Below are 16735 nucleotides of genomic sequence, written 5' to 3'. Positions count from 1 at the left end.
GGATAGAAACATGACAGCAGATGAAAGCCAAATGGCCCATCTGTAGGATCCACTTTCTCCTCTCCCTAAGAGATCCCACGTGCCTATCCCCTTTCTTGAATTCAGACACGGTCTTTGTCTCCATCACCTCTACCAGGAGACTATTTCACACATCTACCACCCTCTCTGTAAAAGAGGAATTCCTTATATTTCTCCTGAGCCTATTGCCTCTTAACTTCATTCTATGCCCTCTCTTTTCAGAGTTTTCCTTAATTTGAAAACACACCTCCTGTACATTAATGCCGTGGAGATATTTAAACGTCTCTAGCTTATCTCCTCTCTCCCACCTTTCTTCCAGAGTATACATATTAAGGTATATAAGTTTGTCCCCATACACTTTATGACAATGACCACTAACCACGTAGCAGTCCCCTGGACAGATACCATCGTATTTATGTCTTTTTGAAAGTGCGGTCTCCAGAATTGCACACAGTATTTCAAATGAGGCCTCACCAGAGACTTATACAAAGGAACTATCATCTCCTTTTTCCTACTGGCCATTCCTCTCCTTATGTATCCGACCATCCTTTTGTCTTTGACAGTGGCCTTTTCTACCTGTTTTGCCACCTTAAGTTAATCAGACACAGTCACCCGCAAGTCCTGCTCTTCTTTTGTATCCGGAAGTACTTTGCCCCTTATATTATACCATTCTCTTGGATTTTTGCAGCCCAAGTGCATGATCCTGCATTTTTAGCATTAAATCTTAGTTGCCAATTACTAGACCATTCTTTAAGCTTCACTAGAACCTGCCTCATATTATCCACACCTTCCAAAGTGTTTACCCTATTACAAAGTTTAGTATATTTTGCAAAAAGACCCCTTATAGAATAGCTCTTAGTGCCAAGTTCCAAAATTAGGCTTCAGGATCATGCTACTGAAGCCAGGTGAAATCCTGCCATGCATCCCCCCCTCCCAATTCAGTAACACTGTGTGTAACTCTTGGGAATGCCCAATGACCTGTCCTCATGCTCCTCCCATGACCATATCCCCTTTTGGGCTGCATGCATGAGTATTTAGGCACGGCTCATTATAGAATTGTGCATAGGCAATTGTGCATACAGCTTCAAATTAGCAACATCTTAATCCAATATTTGACATTAGCAACATCTTAATGAGTGTTAATGGCTCATTAACTAATTTAATTGTGCACACATCTGAGGACCATCCCCAAATTTGGGTGCCTTTTATATAATTTAGTGATTAGTGGGTAAAATGATGTGTCATGCTTACTGGGGCCATGATTGAATGTTCAGCAACGTTATCAAGATAATGCTGCAGAAAATCCAGTCTGCCTCAGCACTATCCAGGTAGTGACAGCAGAATTTGGGGGCAAAGTTATTGACAATATTAGTGCGGTTACCCAGATAACTATTCAGGACTGTCAGCCAGCTATGCATTCCTGGATTTTCAGCACCTCTATGCAGGTAGCAGAGTTTAAATATGCTTTGTAGTATTATTTGTTAGGAATAATGGCAGCTAATCAGAGATTAGTGACAAATATTTCCCTTGATTCCATTTCTTCTTGTTGCTGTATAGCAACTGCAGTTGCCAGTTGATCTGGGTGCTAAATGGTTATATAGCCTTCACAAAGTCCATGACATTGTTCATGTTTAGCTCGGTAAAAACTGGAAAGTAACATAATATATTTACCCTCAGAAAATGAGAATTTTGCCACTTTCAGGCTTATGAGTCTTATCTGAAATTTTACTCTAAATGTGATCTTTCTATATGATCCACACTATGACTCTTCACTGAGCCATTAAGTAGATATGGGGCATGTCTGATTTATACAAGAACAGGAATATCTGTATCTCTCTTGAACATTCATAGGCAGTTAATGCAGAAGCTTCACAGTTCAATTATTTTGATAACTACTTCATGGTAGCTGCAAATATTATGCTTGAGTAAATAGATCCCTTTAGAGATGATTGAGGCCTTGGGTGGTCAGAGGCATATCCAGGGAGATCAGGGAGTGCCTAGGGGATCAGTAGAAGTCACCTTAAAGATTTCTGGGGATCACTATTAACTCACGGACTTTGCATTGAAGAACATTGTCTTAGCAGCTCTACTGTGAAGATTTTATTTTTTATGCTGACCCCATTGAATTGCTTGTTCCATTAGAGGACTATCCCAATCAAAAACTGTGGATGAGATTAATTAGTGGTTAGTGGCCTGTAAGTTTAAAATTAAATTTAAAGAAAAATGAAGGCCTTTGTATATATTACTGATTCTTTATTGTTAAAACAAATGGAGTTACCTTTTTTTCCTTGTAGTGTAATAACCTAGGAGTACAGCTGGATGAGCATTTGTTAATGGAAAAAAAAAACGCAAATAAAAAAAATAATCACTGTTGCAATTTAAGACTTCTGATATGTAAAAAAACCCCCAAAAAAACCCCAACATTTTATTGTTAGTGGATTTTCATTGAGTTCTATAAGTCATTTTGACTATGGTAATAAAATATATTTGGGTTCCTTCCTCTAATTCCCTACATGAGCACTATGTTATAACTCCCCCTTTTGTCCTGTGTGTCTGTCATAATTAGATTGATTGTAAGCTGAGCAGAGACCAGCTCTTGCATGTCCAATGTACAGCATTGCGTGGACCTGATAACTCTAAGGAAATAATTGTTGTTATCTGCATACATTGCAAATAATGCAAAATTCAGCTGTTAGGTTGCTTACTAGTTGTGGGATTAGAGATCAAGATCACGTGTAATGGATACTTGGTTGTCTGTTTTAAAATGAGTGCAGTTTCAAGCGTGTTTATTGATTTTTAAAGTGTTGAGAATTCCTTCAACACAAGAGTATTTCAATTGTTAGCCATGAAAGGTTCTCGCTGCTTCTGGTAAAATGTTGCTGTTCTATCTGTAAGGTTTCAAATGTATAAATATACAGCTGTGTTTTATGTGTGCACTGTATATTAATTGAAGATTGAAGGGGAAATTCAAGAAATGGTACTGTGCTGGTGAATGCTAACTACTAAAGATGCCCATAGGAATATAATGAATGTCTTTTGAAACTAGTGTGTGCTAACACACTTAGTGTCCTTTCTTGAATTCCCCCTATGTCTCTTATTGTTTATATCATATAAAATTGTTTTAATCGGTTGTATTATTTATAAATCAATCAATCACTTGACTGAAAGATAAAACATGACATTTGCAGTAATTCATATGAGAAATCTACCTGTGAAATCATGTAAAGGATTTGACAAGCTTATAAAAACTTATTGCATTTTAAAGTTAGACCATATGATGTCTTCCATATGTACAAAATGTTAATGTAACCCTCCTCAAACTCTACTTTTGAGGATTTGGCAGGATATAAGATCACATATAACATGTACACATACACATCAATGTATTTCTTTCACAGATCTGTGGCTATACAATCTGCATTACTTTAAAGATAGAAATATGAAAGAGTACTAAAAAAAAATATGACTGTAAATTTTAATGATGTTTTGCAGTAGTGATGAATGAGTATGAAAATTATTTAAATTCAGCAGCTAGCACATTTGTAATTTTCTTTTAGTAGGTGTGACCTCTAAGAAACTCTTGCCAACTCTTGAGGGTTCAATCCAGAACATTGAGCTAAAGTACTGCAGCACATCATTGGTCAAAAGTGCTTCTGGGACCATGGGATCAATAAAAATTTGTGCCAAAGCTCCAGGTATGTACAGCTGGACCATGTAAAACTTTATTGCCTATATAGGAGAACTGGCTGTACTTTTTACAAGAAAAGAGTCTGAGACAATAATTTATTCATTGTTCCTATGACTTGGAGTATGTTTGTTGTATTTATTTTAATTGTGCCAAAAGGATACACAGACTATATGACAAGCTGATTATAGTCAAAATCCTCAGGATTTTGAAAATGGGCAGTCGAGAGAGATTTTAAAATGGGTTACATAAGCAATTGTTCAAACTCTAGCTTTTATTTTATTAATATTCATTAATATTCATCATTCTGCAAGTAGTATTGTAAATACTATAACCCTGGTTATACATTATGAAAATAATTAGTTCTGTTTAACTAGAGTTTTTCACTTTAATTGTATTTGTGGCAAATGTCTCAAGGGTCCTGTTCAGACTTACTTATAACAAATTAGAGCACTAATGAACAGTGCTGCAAGTGGCTTCATAAACACAATTTCACTTATTAAAATGGCAAATAGCATGTGCAGTCTTGTTTTGAACTATTTAGTATACAATATTTGCCAGTTTAATGCAAATCTTTAGGACCCTTGTACTTACTGTCACTTTGCATTAGTTGCAAAAATTAGTGTGCTGTAATTGCAAAGTCTAAGCAGTAAATTTTGGAGGCATTCCCATATAGAAAAAATTACTATGTGTTAAGTACCTTGTAGCTAACACAGATGCACTTAATGTCATTTATTGAGGTGGCATTAAGTGATCTGTATTATCTGTTGTGTTAAGCTACTATAAGCTAACTGCAAAAAAAGGCCATGCCTACATCTCATCGTTTCTATGTTAGGCAATTAAGACATGAATTAGTGTATGCTAGCAGGCCACCACAGTAACTGTTATAGAAGCTGAATACTAATAACGTGCTGATTATTTTGGTTCCACTCCTGATAGCGTCCAATTGCTAGTTCACGCAAGATATCACTGCTAAGTGCATTTTGTATATTTTGTTATCATTGAATGCAGATTGATTGTTAACATGGCCCATGTTGAGTCCATTGTCAATCATGTTTTTCCTATATGATTGAGATTGAGTGCTTTTGAGTCTATTTTTTTCCATCTCTGAAACTGAGTGATTATAATTAAAGGATTTGTTTTTACTGAACCTTGTAAATCTGCTTTTTTTATTTATTTACACATTTATATCCGGCATATCCAAAATCTCTGTGGGTTACAACATTACACTCATAAAATAAAACAATACAATTACTCAATAACACAACACAAACACACTACAAAATTCTTTCAACTTATAACATTCATTATACAGCTCATAAAATAGAACCAGTGTTCTCCCTAGCGGGTTTTAGCCAGGCGCTCTGCATGGCTAATTTAGGTGAGCGCCCGACTGTCAAAATTTTTAAAAACCCTGGAGCATGGGTTCAATTCGCTGCAGGCTAAGGTGGGAGATAGGGCAGTGAGTTGAAGGAAGGGAGGGAGGAAAGCAAGCTTATGTGCGTGGTGAGTTGTGCCTAAGGAGGGATGAGGAGGAACAGGAGGAGGTGGGGTAGGCTGTTAGGACAGTTGGTTTTCGGTTTGCCTCTGGAAAGAGGGGGGGGTTAGTGTCTGCATGCTTGGCCCCTCTTAGCGCTCGTTGTTGTGCTGCGGTGCAGGGCAGGCGGTGGGCCTCTTGACCAACCAGCATGGGGCTGCGGAAGCAAAATAAGAGCCCCCTGGTCTTCAGCCACGAGTTCGTGATTCAAAATCATGCCGATATGGTGTCATGCATTGCCATGGTCATCCTGCTGGGATGCATGTTTGAGGTATTGGGAAGTTGCTACCGGTGTGGCTTGTCTGTGCCTGTCAGCCTGTGCAACTTATGTAACGAAAACCCCCGTCCTCCCTGCCTTGTCCCAGCGCGCCTCGCAGCGAACCACTTGTAGGGTTTACCAAGTTTCTAAAGCCTTATCCTATCAAACTGAGGTTAACGGTTTTACTTGCTTCGGGCCTTCCTCGCTGCTGGGTCCTGCCTTCACGGAAACAGAAAGTAGGCAGGACCCGGCAACAAGGAAGGCCCGAAGCAAGTAAAAGCAGTAAGTTGTAAGCTTCCCTCCGTCGCTGATCTATGGAAGATAGGTCAGCGATGGAGGGAAGCTTACAACTTGCCTAGCGAGTCTGCTGACAGGTGTGTGAGCTAGGAGGGATAGGAAGAGAAATGCTGCTGCACCGAATGGGGGAGGGGAGGGGGAAGAGAAATGATGCTGCTGCACCGAATGGGGGTGGGGCAAGGGAAATGTCCTGCTGCTGCACCCATTTTTGGGGGGGAGGGGGAAGGGAAAAGAAATGTTGCTGCTGCTGCACCCAATTTTTTGGGGGGAGGGGAAAGAGAAAAGCTGGTGCACTCAATTGGGGGGAGAGAAAAGCTGCTGCTGCACCCAATTGGGGAGAGCGAGGGGAGAAGGAAGACCAGGAAAGGGAGAGGAGAGGCAAGAGATGCCAAGACCATGGGAGGGAGGGAAAGGAAAGGAGCTACCAGACCATGGAGGAGGGAGAGATGTCAGCGCATATGGGGGAAGGGGGAGGATGGAGATGCTAGGGCATGGGAGGAGAGAAGGGAAGGAGATAGACATGCCAGACCATGGGGTGAAGTGGGAAGGAAGGAAGGAAAGGAGAAGAGAGAGATGCCAGAGCATAGGGGAGGGGGTGAAGCTGAAATGAATCATGTACAAAGGAGAGAAAGGGCACAGGATATACAGTTTATTGAAGGGACATAGAAAGAGGGAAGATGCCATATGGAACAGAGAGAGGGCGAACACTGGATGGAAAGGACAGAGAGGGTGGACAGTGGATGCAAGGGGCAGAGAGAGGGTGGACAGTAGATGGAAGGGGTAGAGAGAGAGAGCAGAGGCTGGGTGGAAGGGACAAAGAGATGACAGATGTTGCATGGAAGGGAGTGATGATAAACGCTGAATAGAAAGAAGAGAACGAAGAGAAGATGATTAAAGCATAAACGACAAAAGGTAGAAAAAAACTGTTTTGCTGCTTTACGTAGAATCAAGTAGTATTGTAACTGTATTGATTAAAGTTTATAAATAGGAAATGAAAATAACGCAGTTTTTTGGGGACTAAATCCCTTTCCTCAGGTTAGGACAGGATACCATAACAGCAGGGGTGCCCAAATGATCGATCGTGATCGACCAGTAGATCGCAAAGGCAATGTGAGTCGATTGCGTTGCTTTTCTATTCTTTTTCTTCCTGCCTTCCCAAGCCAGGCCAGGCGCGTGCAAGCGCTGGACTCACAAGACTTCACCTCCAACGTCAATTCTGACGTTGAAGAAGAAGTTCTGGGCCAGCCAATCGCTGCCTGGCTGGCCTGAAACTTCCTCTCCGACGTTAGAGTTGACGTCAGAGGTGAAGTCTTGTGAGTCCGGCGCTTGTATGTGCCTGGCCTGGCTCGGGGAACCAGCAGGGAGAGATCGGCGTGGTGGCTTAGGGGGTAGGGAAAGAATCGGGAAGTGGAGAAATTGGCGTGATGGCTGGGGGGGGCAGGTGGAGAGAGAAAGAAAGACAGGCAGAGGAGGAGAGAGAGAAAGAAAGGCAGAAATAAAGAGGGGGGCAGGGGGAGAGAGAGAAAGAAAGAAAAGGGGAGGGGCAGAAAAAAAGAAATATTGGATTTACAGTCAGAAGAAGGAAGTGCAACCAGAGACTCATGAAATCACCAGACAAAAAGGTAGGAAAAATGATTTTATTTTCAATTTATTGATCAAAATGTGTCCATTTTGAGAATTTATATCTGCTGTCTATATTTTGCACTATGACCCCTTTTACTAAACCACAAAAGCATTTTTTAATGCAGGGAGCCTATGACCATCAAGAGCAGCGCAGGGCATTCAGCACATCTCCCTGCGCTAAAAACTGCTATTGCAGTTTAGTAAAAAGGGAGGGTGTATATTTGTCTATTTTTGTATAGTTGTTCCTGAGGTGACTGCCTTGACCTCTTTGAAAACCTGCGGAATATAAATGATAATTAACATTTTCTCTGCGTATAGTGTGCTTTGTATTTTTTAAAATTTTATTGTTGGTAGATAATTTTGACTTGGTCATTTTAAAAGTAGCTCGCAAGCCCAAAAAGTGTGGGCACCCCTGCTGTAGAGCCATTTCTTGGATGAGCTATATTTATCTTTTTGTTTTTTTAGTTGTTTAAATTCATGCAGAAATAAATGGCTAGATTGAACCTAATGACCATTAACGCCTTTCCCTTTTTTAAACCTCTATACCATTTGAAAGAGGGCAAATATCTAATTATTCCCTTCTAGAATTGGATACTTCTTAAATTTAGTAAAAATATTCTTGCACAAGTGTCAAACCTTAAAAAAGGAAGTCATATTAAGCATTGGAAAATAATAATTAACTAATAAAATTAGTATATATATAGGGCTCCTTTTACTAAGTTGCGATAGTGGTTTTAGCGTGCGCTTAGCACGTGCAGAATTGCCACGCGCACTAGACGCTAACACCAGCATTGAGCTGGCGTTAGTTTTCCCACGTAGCGCGGGGGTTTGCATGCGCTAAAAATGCTAGCACACCTTAGTAAAAGAGGGGGCTAATTTTCCCCACCACCAAATTTCCCCATCCCGCCCCACCCGTCTACTTTTTCATGCCACCCAGCTGGAAAAAATTCCTGGGGAGAACACTGTAGAACCATATAGGAACTAAATCGCTCCCAAATCCTGAAAAGCATTTCTAAAAAGATGAGCCTTCAAACTCTTAATGAAAGTGTTAAAAAATCAAACAACATTAGTGAGTGCCACACAGCAACTGCACCGAAACCTATAGGGATTTAAAGGGCTTTGGTGCGGTTATCATGCCAGTCAGTAAAAGAGGGCCTATATTAAACATTTACATGAAAAATCAGGCTTAAGGTGATTGTAATCATAATAAAAGCATGATAAAACATATACAGTCAACTAACATCAGATTCACTAATGATATTATTTTAGTAATAAAAATAAAATCTACACCTTTATATTGATCCTTCTCTAGGTGACTGTGGAAAAGAGAAGCTGATTCCTTTAATCCAGGGTCCTTCAGACACAAGAGAGTTACACAAAAGCAAGTGGCTTAATGGAAGTAGAAAGCCAGAATCTCTTCTTGGTCCAGATTTGATAGCCTTTACTGTCCAGGTTCCACAGCAGATAGACTATTGTCATAATTCTGGTAAGTATAGAGCCCTTTTTAAACTAATTTCACATTGAATTCAATGCAGTATTAACTCATGTTTTCTAAGTTGTGTTTTTTGTTGTGCTAGTCTCTTCCCAGGAGGTAATAAACACCAATCATTGTGACATCATCTTTGATAAAGTACCAGTATGGGTAATTGATTTGCATTTAATTTTTACAGTTAGTTCCTGGTGCTTTCTTTTGCATAAAACACATACAAGGCAAATCTATAACCTAGGTTAGTATTTTTCAATGCAAACCCAGGGTCAATTGCAGCCTCCATTTTCTTTCTAGGATTTTTCCTGCCTCTCTACCCATGCTTAGGACAGAAGGTGTAAAGTGGATAGAGGAAAGAGCTGCATTTTTGAAGTAAAGAGTTGCGTGGGGACAGAAATCAAGCCCATCCCCACTGGAATCAAACACATCCCAGCTGGAATCAAATCCATCCCCTGCCGTCCCTATAAACTTCAGAAGTAGTTATTTCATTTAATTATGCTACTGGTAGAAATCCATTTACAAATAAACAAACACTTTATTAATTTGAAAATTTATTTATTTAAGTATTTATATACCACTTATAGCTTAAGTGGTTTACATTCAGGTAACTCAAGCATTTTTTCCCCTATTTGTCCTGGTGGGTTCACACTCTGCCTAATGTACCTGGAACAATGGGGGATTCACACTTTTTAATGATGATTTCATAAACAGTTTCTACCCATCAGTTAACGCGCAGCATCTTAACACTTGTTCAAAGAGGAAAAAACCTCAGATCCCCTTATGCCACCAGAATTTATCTCTTCGGTTCACTTGCTTCAGTCACTTAATTCATTTATTAGCATCATACATCAAAAACCTCAGAAACATCATTTCACCACCCAATATGTATTTTTGTTGAATTTTTGGTGTTGAATCCTCATAGGTTGATCATTTAAATAGTTTTTCTTATATTTACCTTTTAGATTTAAATTATCATGATTGTAGATCTTTTTAAAGATTTAAGCAGTTCATGCAGATGGACCCGACATGTTTTGCAATAGCTTCGTCAGGGATCCGCTCACTGCCGCTGTCATCCGATTTGTATATATATAAATTTTTTAAAGTATCTGCAGGGCAAGGAAGAGGCACTGTGGATCAATTTTGGAAGAGGGAAGGGTGAATATATTTACATTGGTGTGATATACAGGCTTCCTTCACAGAAGGAAGAAGTAGATAGAGATTTAAGAGTAGACATTCAGAATATATCTAAAAAAGGGGAAGTCTTGCTAATAGGTAATTTTAACATGCCGGATGTTGATTGGGTATCCCTATTGCAGGGTTTTCTAGAAGTAGGGAGATTCTGGATTCTCTACAAGGAGTTCCAGCAGTTGGTAATGGAACCCACACGAGATGGGGTCATACTGGACTTAGTGCTTACAAACGGGGAAAGTGTTTCTGATGTTACAATGGGTGATCATCTGGCATCCAGTGATCACTACATGGTACAGTTTAATATTAAGATGGGTATAGAAAGGGCTCATTCAAAAGCAAAGGTTCTAGACTTTACAAAAACTAACTTTGTTCGGATGGGGGGTTTACGTCAAGGAATTATTGTCTGAATGGAAACATCTGGAAGGTGTGGGAATGCGGTGGGCAAAACTGAAAGGAACAATTGTAAGGGCGACAGACCTTTTTTTGAGGCAAGTAAGTAAAAGTAAGAGGAAAAGAAGGCCACTTTGGTTCTCAAAAGGAGTAGCTGAGAAGGTAAGGAATAAGAGGTTAGCTTTCATAAACTACAAAAGATCGCAGAAAGAGGAAGACAGGCAAAAATATCTGGAAAAGTTAAGAGAGGCTGATCTTGTAGTCAGGAAAGCAAAGATGCAAATGGAAGAAAAAAATATCTGACACGGTAAAATGGAGAGACAAGACATTTTATAGATATATTAGTGATAGGAAGAAGTGCAGAAGTGGCATTGTGGGATTCAAAGGTGAAGGAGAGGAATATGTAGAAGCTGATAGAGAAAAGGCCGAATTGCTTAACAAATAATTCTGTTCTGTGTTCATGGCTGAAGCACTGGGAGCGGGACTGCAGAAAACAAACGTGAATAAGGATGTAGGAATAATAGACCCTGATCAATTTTCAGAGGGCTGTGTTCGTGAGGAGGTAGCTAAAATAAAGGTAGACAAAGCAATGGGGCCAAATGGTGTACATCCTAGGGTGCTGAAGGAACTTACAGAAGTTCTGGTAGCTCCACTGACTGATCTTTTCAATGAATCTCTAGAGTCAGGAGTGGTACCGGAGGACTATAGAAGAGCAGATGTAGTCCCTCACCACAAAAGTGGAAGTAAGGAAGAAGTAGGAAATTACAGACCGGTAAGTCTGACTTCTGTGGTAAGCAAATTAATGGAAACACTTTTAAAACAGAAAATAGTCGAGTTTCTGGAATCCTGTGGATTACAGGACCAGAGGCAACAAGGATTCATCAGAAGTAGGTCTTGTCAGACAAATCTGATCAATTTCTTTGACTGGGATACCAGAGAATTGGATAGAGGATATGCGTTAGATTTTAGCAAAGCCTTTGACAGTGTTCCACACAGACGTCTAATAAATAAACTGTGTGCCTTAGGGATAGGTTCAAAAGTAATAGGCTGGGTCAAGAACTGGTTGAGTGGAAGGCAACAGAGTGTAGTGATCAGTGGAGATCACTCTGAGGAAAGGGATGTTACCATTGGTGTGCCTCAAGGTTCTGTTCTTGGGCCTGCTCTTTTTAACATTTTTATAAACAATATTGCTGAAGGGTTGCGGATGATACGAAAATCTGCAATAGAGTAGACATGCCGGATTGTGTGAATAATATGAAGAAAGACCTGACAAAGCTTGAAGAATGGTCTGAAATTTGGCAGCTAAAATTTAATGCTAAGAAATGCAAGTTCATGCATTTAGGCTGCAAAAACCCGAGGGAATTGTATAGATTAGGGAGTGAAGAACTTATGTGCACGACAGAAGAAAAGGACTTGGGTGTGATTTTATTTGATGATCTTAAGGTGGCCAAACAAGTTGAAAAGGTGACGCCGAAAGCTAGAAGGATGCTATTTTGCATAGGGAGAGGTATGGCTAGTAGGAAAAAGGAGGTATTGATGCCCCTGTATAAGTCTTGGTGAGACCTAAGAACATAAGAACATAAGCAGTGCCTCCGCCGGGTCAGACCATAGGTCCATCCCGCCCGGCAGTCCTCCCCCGCGGCGGCCCAACAGGTCACGACCTGTCTGAATCACCAGAAGGGGCCCCCTTGCCACCTTGGTTTCTCATTGAAGTCCTATTTTTCCATCGAAGTCCTAGCCCTCCGGTCTCGCACATGCACAACCTGGTTGGCTTTCTATACTATACTTATTACCTGTTAAGCTTTCTATACTTGTGTTACATCCCAGCACTTCTCTCAGTATCCCACGATCCCTTTATCCCTCAGGAATCCGTCCAAACCCTGTTTGAATCCCTGTACCGTACTCTGCCTGATCACTTCCTCCGGTAGCGCATTCCAAGTGTCCACAATACTGTGCACAATTCTGGAGGCCGCACCTTCAAATAGATATAAAAAGGATGGAGTCGGTCCAGAGGAAGGCTACTAAAATGGTATGTGGTCTTCATCATAAGGCGTATGAGGACAGGCTTAAAGATCTCAATCTTTGGAGGAAAGGCGGGAGAGGGGAGATATGATAGAGACATTTAAATACTTACATAATATAAATGCGCTTAAGTTGAGTCTCTTTCATTTGAAAGGAAACTCTGCAATGAGATGGCATAGGATGAAGTTAAGAGATGATAGGCTCCGGAGTAATCTAAGGAAATACTTTTTTACAGAAAGGGTGGTAGATGCATGGAACAGTCTCCCAGAAGAGGTGGTGGAGACAGAGTCTGTGTCCGAATTCAAAAGGGCCTGAGATAGGCACATGGGATCTCTCAGAGAGAGAAAGAGATAATGGTTACTTTGGATTGGCAGACTAGATAGGCCATCATGTTTCTATGTTAATGTCAATTAGCAACTAATTATGCTATTTGTGCATGCAACTGACATTATTCCATATTGTGCTGCTTTGAGTACTAAGATTAAAAATGTGTACAATTTTATAGAATTAGGGGGTTTGTGGGGTCTGAGGTGTTTGGGATGTTGTGCTCCAAAGAGCAGGAAGCTGGTGAAGTCTGCTTAGGAGATATAGCAATACAGAAAGTCAAAAAGTCACTACACTATGTTTGAGAATATGGAACCAGGTATGTTAAAGTTAGCGGTCTGAACAGGGATCGCAGGAATCCCGTGGGTACCCACGGGGATCCCCCCAGCTATAAGGGACTCCCATGGGGATCCCCCTGAATTCTAAGGGACTCCCATGGGGACCCCTCCAAGGCCCACGGGACTCCCACAGGGATAGAACTGGGGTTCTTGAGGCCTACCTAATGCTCAATTGATCCACAATTGAAAATTTCATGAAGAGACTGGTCCAGATCCAGCGCCGTAGCAGGAACAGTCATGCTGAGCAGTGAGCTCAGCATGTATGCACACATCACACACAGAGCCTTGCTGTTGATTGGTTGGGAGGGGTCACATGCGAGGGTAGAGCTGGAAGACAGCTTGTATTTAGTTAGCCACCCGATCCCTCCAAAGGCCCCGACTGAGAAACTCAAGAGAGGAGAGTGGACTTGAAGGAAGCCTTTTGAGAGAGACCCAAGGAGACTGGAAGCCTGTTTAATTTGAGATTGCGGTGAGTCCTATCCCCTTTCCCTTGCAGACCTCTAACGCAGACTGTAGTTTAAAAGTCTGCTCTGGTTATTGCGTAAAAATATTGTAAAAATCTTATTTGACTTTGAAATTCACCACGTTTGCTATGTGGTTTGCTACTACACTATTCATATATCAGTCCCAACACACCCACCCCTCTCTTATTCCTTTTAAACCCATGTTTATTTCCCTTTTTTCCAGCTTATGCTTAGAGACTGCTTAGGGGGAGGGGTGTTCTTACCTAATGCATATGTGAGGCTTGTGTGTTGACCATTCATTGTAGCTATGCATTAATTGATCTGAATTTTTCAGGTGCTGCAGTGTTTAGACAGGTCTTTAAATTATAAATTAATAATCCATTCATATGCACTGAGAAACTGAGTGACTTGAAAAGTAATTTAAGTATGGAACCCTGCAGTCTTACTTTGTCACACAACCTAATGTCTATTCTAATTCCTTCCGGTGATGTCTCTTATTTCTATTCATTGTTATTTGTTTATATTGTATTTTATTGTTGGTTTAAATAAACTAAGACTTAAAAAAAAAATCAAAACTGCCAGAAGTAATTGCTGCTTTTTATAGGGACAGGTAACTTTTATGGGGGAATGGAGGGGATTCCTAGTGGGAGCAGGTGGGGACGGGTGGGATTCCTTGTGGGGACAGGTGGGTTTCTGGCGGGGACGAGTGGGATTCCTCGCGGGGGCGGGTGAGATTTCTGTCCCCACATACCTCTCTAGTTGGAGTATAGCTCTTTGTGATATATAGGGATATATTTGTGGGGTATTTGCTTATGGGTGAGTGGCTTGAAGAAATTTGTGTGTGAGCGAGGCAGAGCAATATATTTCAAACACTCCTTTTATTTAGAGATGTTCACATTTTATCACAACTCTTAAGAAATATATAACCATCTTAGGTCAAGGAGTATTCTCCAATAATATGTAAATGTAATAGTATATTTCTACTTTTCTGTAATCAACTTTATAAAAAAAAAATATCTTCCTTATTATATCATGTTTTCATTCAACCTCCAGTTAATGTTCATACTAATTTCTGTATGCCAGAACAAAAGCAATAACAGAAATAATAAAAGGTCACCTGTGGTCACGACATTGACAGGCTTCCTAGGTTAAGGTGCAATTTAACCATTATTTTTAGCTTCCATATGTGTTATCACTCTCAAGAAAGGAGTCCAAATCTTTATCCCACTCTCTTCTTAAATTGTGATGCCAGCTATTCCATTTCATGTTTATACCATAGACTGGGAAGCCATCTACTTATAGGTGGTGCATTTATCTTTTTCCATGAGACTGCTCAGAAACCTCTGAAGAGACACACATATTTTGTTTTGAGCACTGTCAGACTGTACGAAGGATCTGGTCTATATGAGCTATGGCAATTTTGAAAATATTATGAAGTCAACAGACATTTACATGGCAGAAGTGGAGAATGTTGGGTGATATTGTTTCAACAATTTGTGTTACTCCCATACAGGGCCACCGAGAGAAAATCTGGGCCCTGGTACAATGAAGGTATGTGGGTTCTAAAGTTAGGACAATATTGCTATTGTCTTTCCGCCATTTATAGTCTTGAATCTCTCGATAACGTAGACAAAAAGGCACATGATGTCAGTGGTTTTTTTTGCTACAATTACAGCATTTACAGGGAACTTTACCTGTGGAATTATTTCTTCCTTCGCTGTCCTGTAAAGTCTTCTTTGCAGTCCACGATGAATCGGGGTGGCTCGTGTCCTGTTTTCTTATTCTTCCCGGGATTTGGTGGGAAAGCAAGAAGGACTAATCTGAGCAATAAGTTTGAAGCTAGGAATGAACATGTGAGAACACTCATTGATAGTCACTTTTTCACAAGATTTTGTTTGTTGAATCTTGAATACACTGTATTATGTCATTCAAAAGTATTTTATCATTCAACCCTTCGCGATCTTATACGCGAAAGTTCTTGCACTGTTCTTTGTCTTAGTTTGTAAGGACGTCTCCTTCTTGAGACAACGACGTTTCGGTTTTCGTGATGTTTCTTGGGCTTCATTGGGCCCCTTGAACTTCATAGGACCTGGAGCGATGTACCGGCTGCACCCCCCTCTCCTTGGGCTTGCTCCCATAAGACCTCTCTAGATGAGAATTGCCCAATGGACCTTAACATCCTAGCCACTTATGCACTGATAGAACATATTTGTGCCAGAAGAGGATTCAGAAACTTCTAGTCTTAGTGATTATTTCATTCCAAACTGGCCTTTGGTTCTTTGTTTAAATTCGACCTCATCAAATTGTTCTGACAACTGATGCCTCTAGTCTTGTCTCTCAAACTGATATTTAGGGACTTCAAATCAAGGATCCTGGTCTGTCCTCTCAAAGGGGGGGTGGGGTGGGGAAGGTTGACTTGGATGAATTTTTGGATGAAAATGGGGTATAAAGATGGACGACTTAGCGGTCTGGATGATCAGAAAACTGAACTTTTAGTTGGACGATTAAAAAAAAAAAATGCTGGACGTATTTTCCCGTGTCCAACTTTGGATGACTTGTGAGTTAGGCCAAAACGGAGTTAGTCATTTATTTTGATTATGCCCCTCCAAGTGACTTTGATATATGTTCATTCATAGGATAACATGTTAACTTGATTTGATCCTTTCCACATATTCATAGAATTAAATGCTTTGTGCACAATTTTTTTTTTTTTTTTTTTAATTCTTTATTGATTTTTAATCAAAAACAAGTGTCATACAAATGAAAGAACAAAAGATATTCCACATATTACACTATTATCTATACAGGTAACATAAATATCATTCAATAATTTAATTTTCCTGTATATAATGATATCATAATATATCCTAATATACAATACAAATAAAGAATAAAGTTACCCAAATATCACTATCAATATTTATTCCCCTCCCTCCAACCCCCCACCCCCCTGGATGTGTAAAGATAAATAAACCAAAGAAAAGAAGAGATATGAAGAAAGCCATTGCATTTTTTGGAGTGGGTCAAAACTCATAGAAGGTTCGTCTAACTTTTTTTTCCTTTGACCTGAACAGGTATGGTATTGCTATAGTGAAACTGAG

General features: G+C 40.1%; 1 protein-coding gene across 8 annotated transcripts in view; it reads left to right on the top strand.

Moving 5' to 3' along the window:
- VPS13B (vacuolar protein sorting 13 homolog B) overlaps positions 1-16735 on the top strand; it is a 1237203-nt gene that overhangs the window by 347258 nt on the left and 873210 nt on the right. For 5 of the 8 annotated variants that reach the window (XM_033933145.1, XM_033933146.1, XM_033933148.1 and 2 more), the window contains 2 exons: positions 3576-3713; positions 8732-8905. In XM_033933145.1, coding sequence (XP_033789036.1) covers positions 3576-3713; positions 8732-8905 — 312 coding nt within the window. The remainder of the gene's footprint in view (positions 1-3575; positions 3714-8731; positions 8906-16735) is intronic. The other 3 variants (XM_033933154.1, XM_033933150.1, XM_033933147.1) reach the window with 1 other exon arrangement.

The sequence above is a fragment of the Geotrypetes seraphini genome, chromosome 2 (genome assembly GCF_902459505.1).
Source record: "Geotrypetes seraphini chromosome 2, aGeoSer1.1, whole genome shotgun sequence".
Lineage (NCBI taxonomy): Eukaryota > Metazoa > Chordata > Amphibia > Gymnophiona > Dermophiidae > Geotrypetes > Geotrypetes seraphini.
The sequence above is the reverse complement of the archived record's forward strand: the minus strand, read 5'-3'. Positions and strand labels throughout refer to the sequence as shown.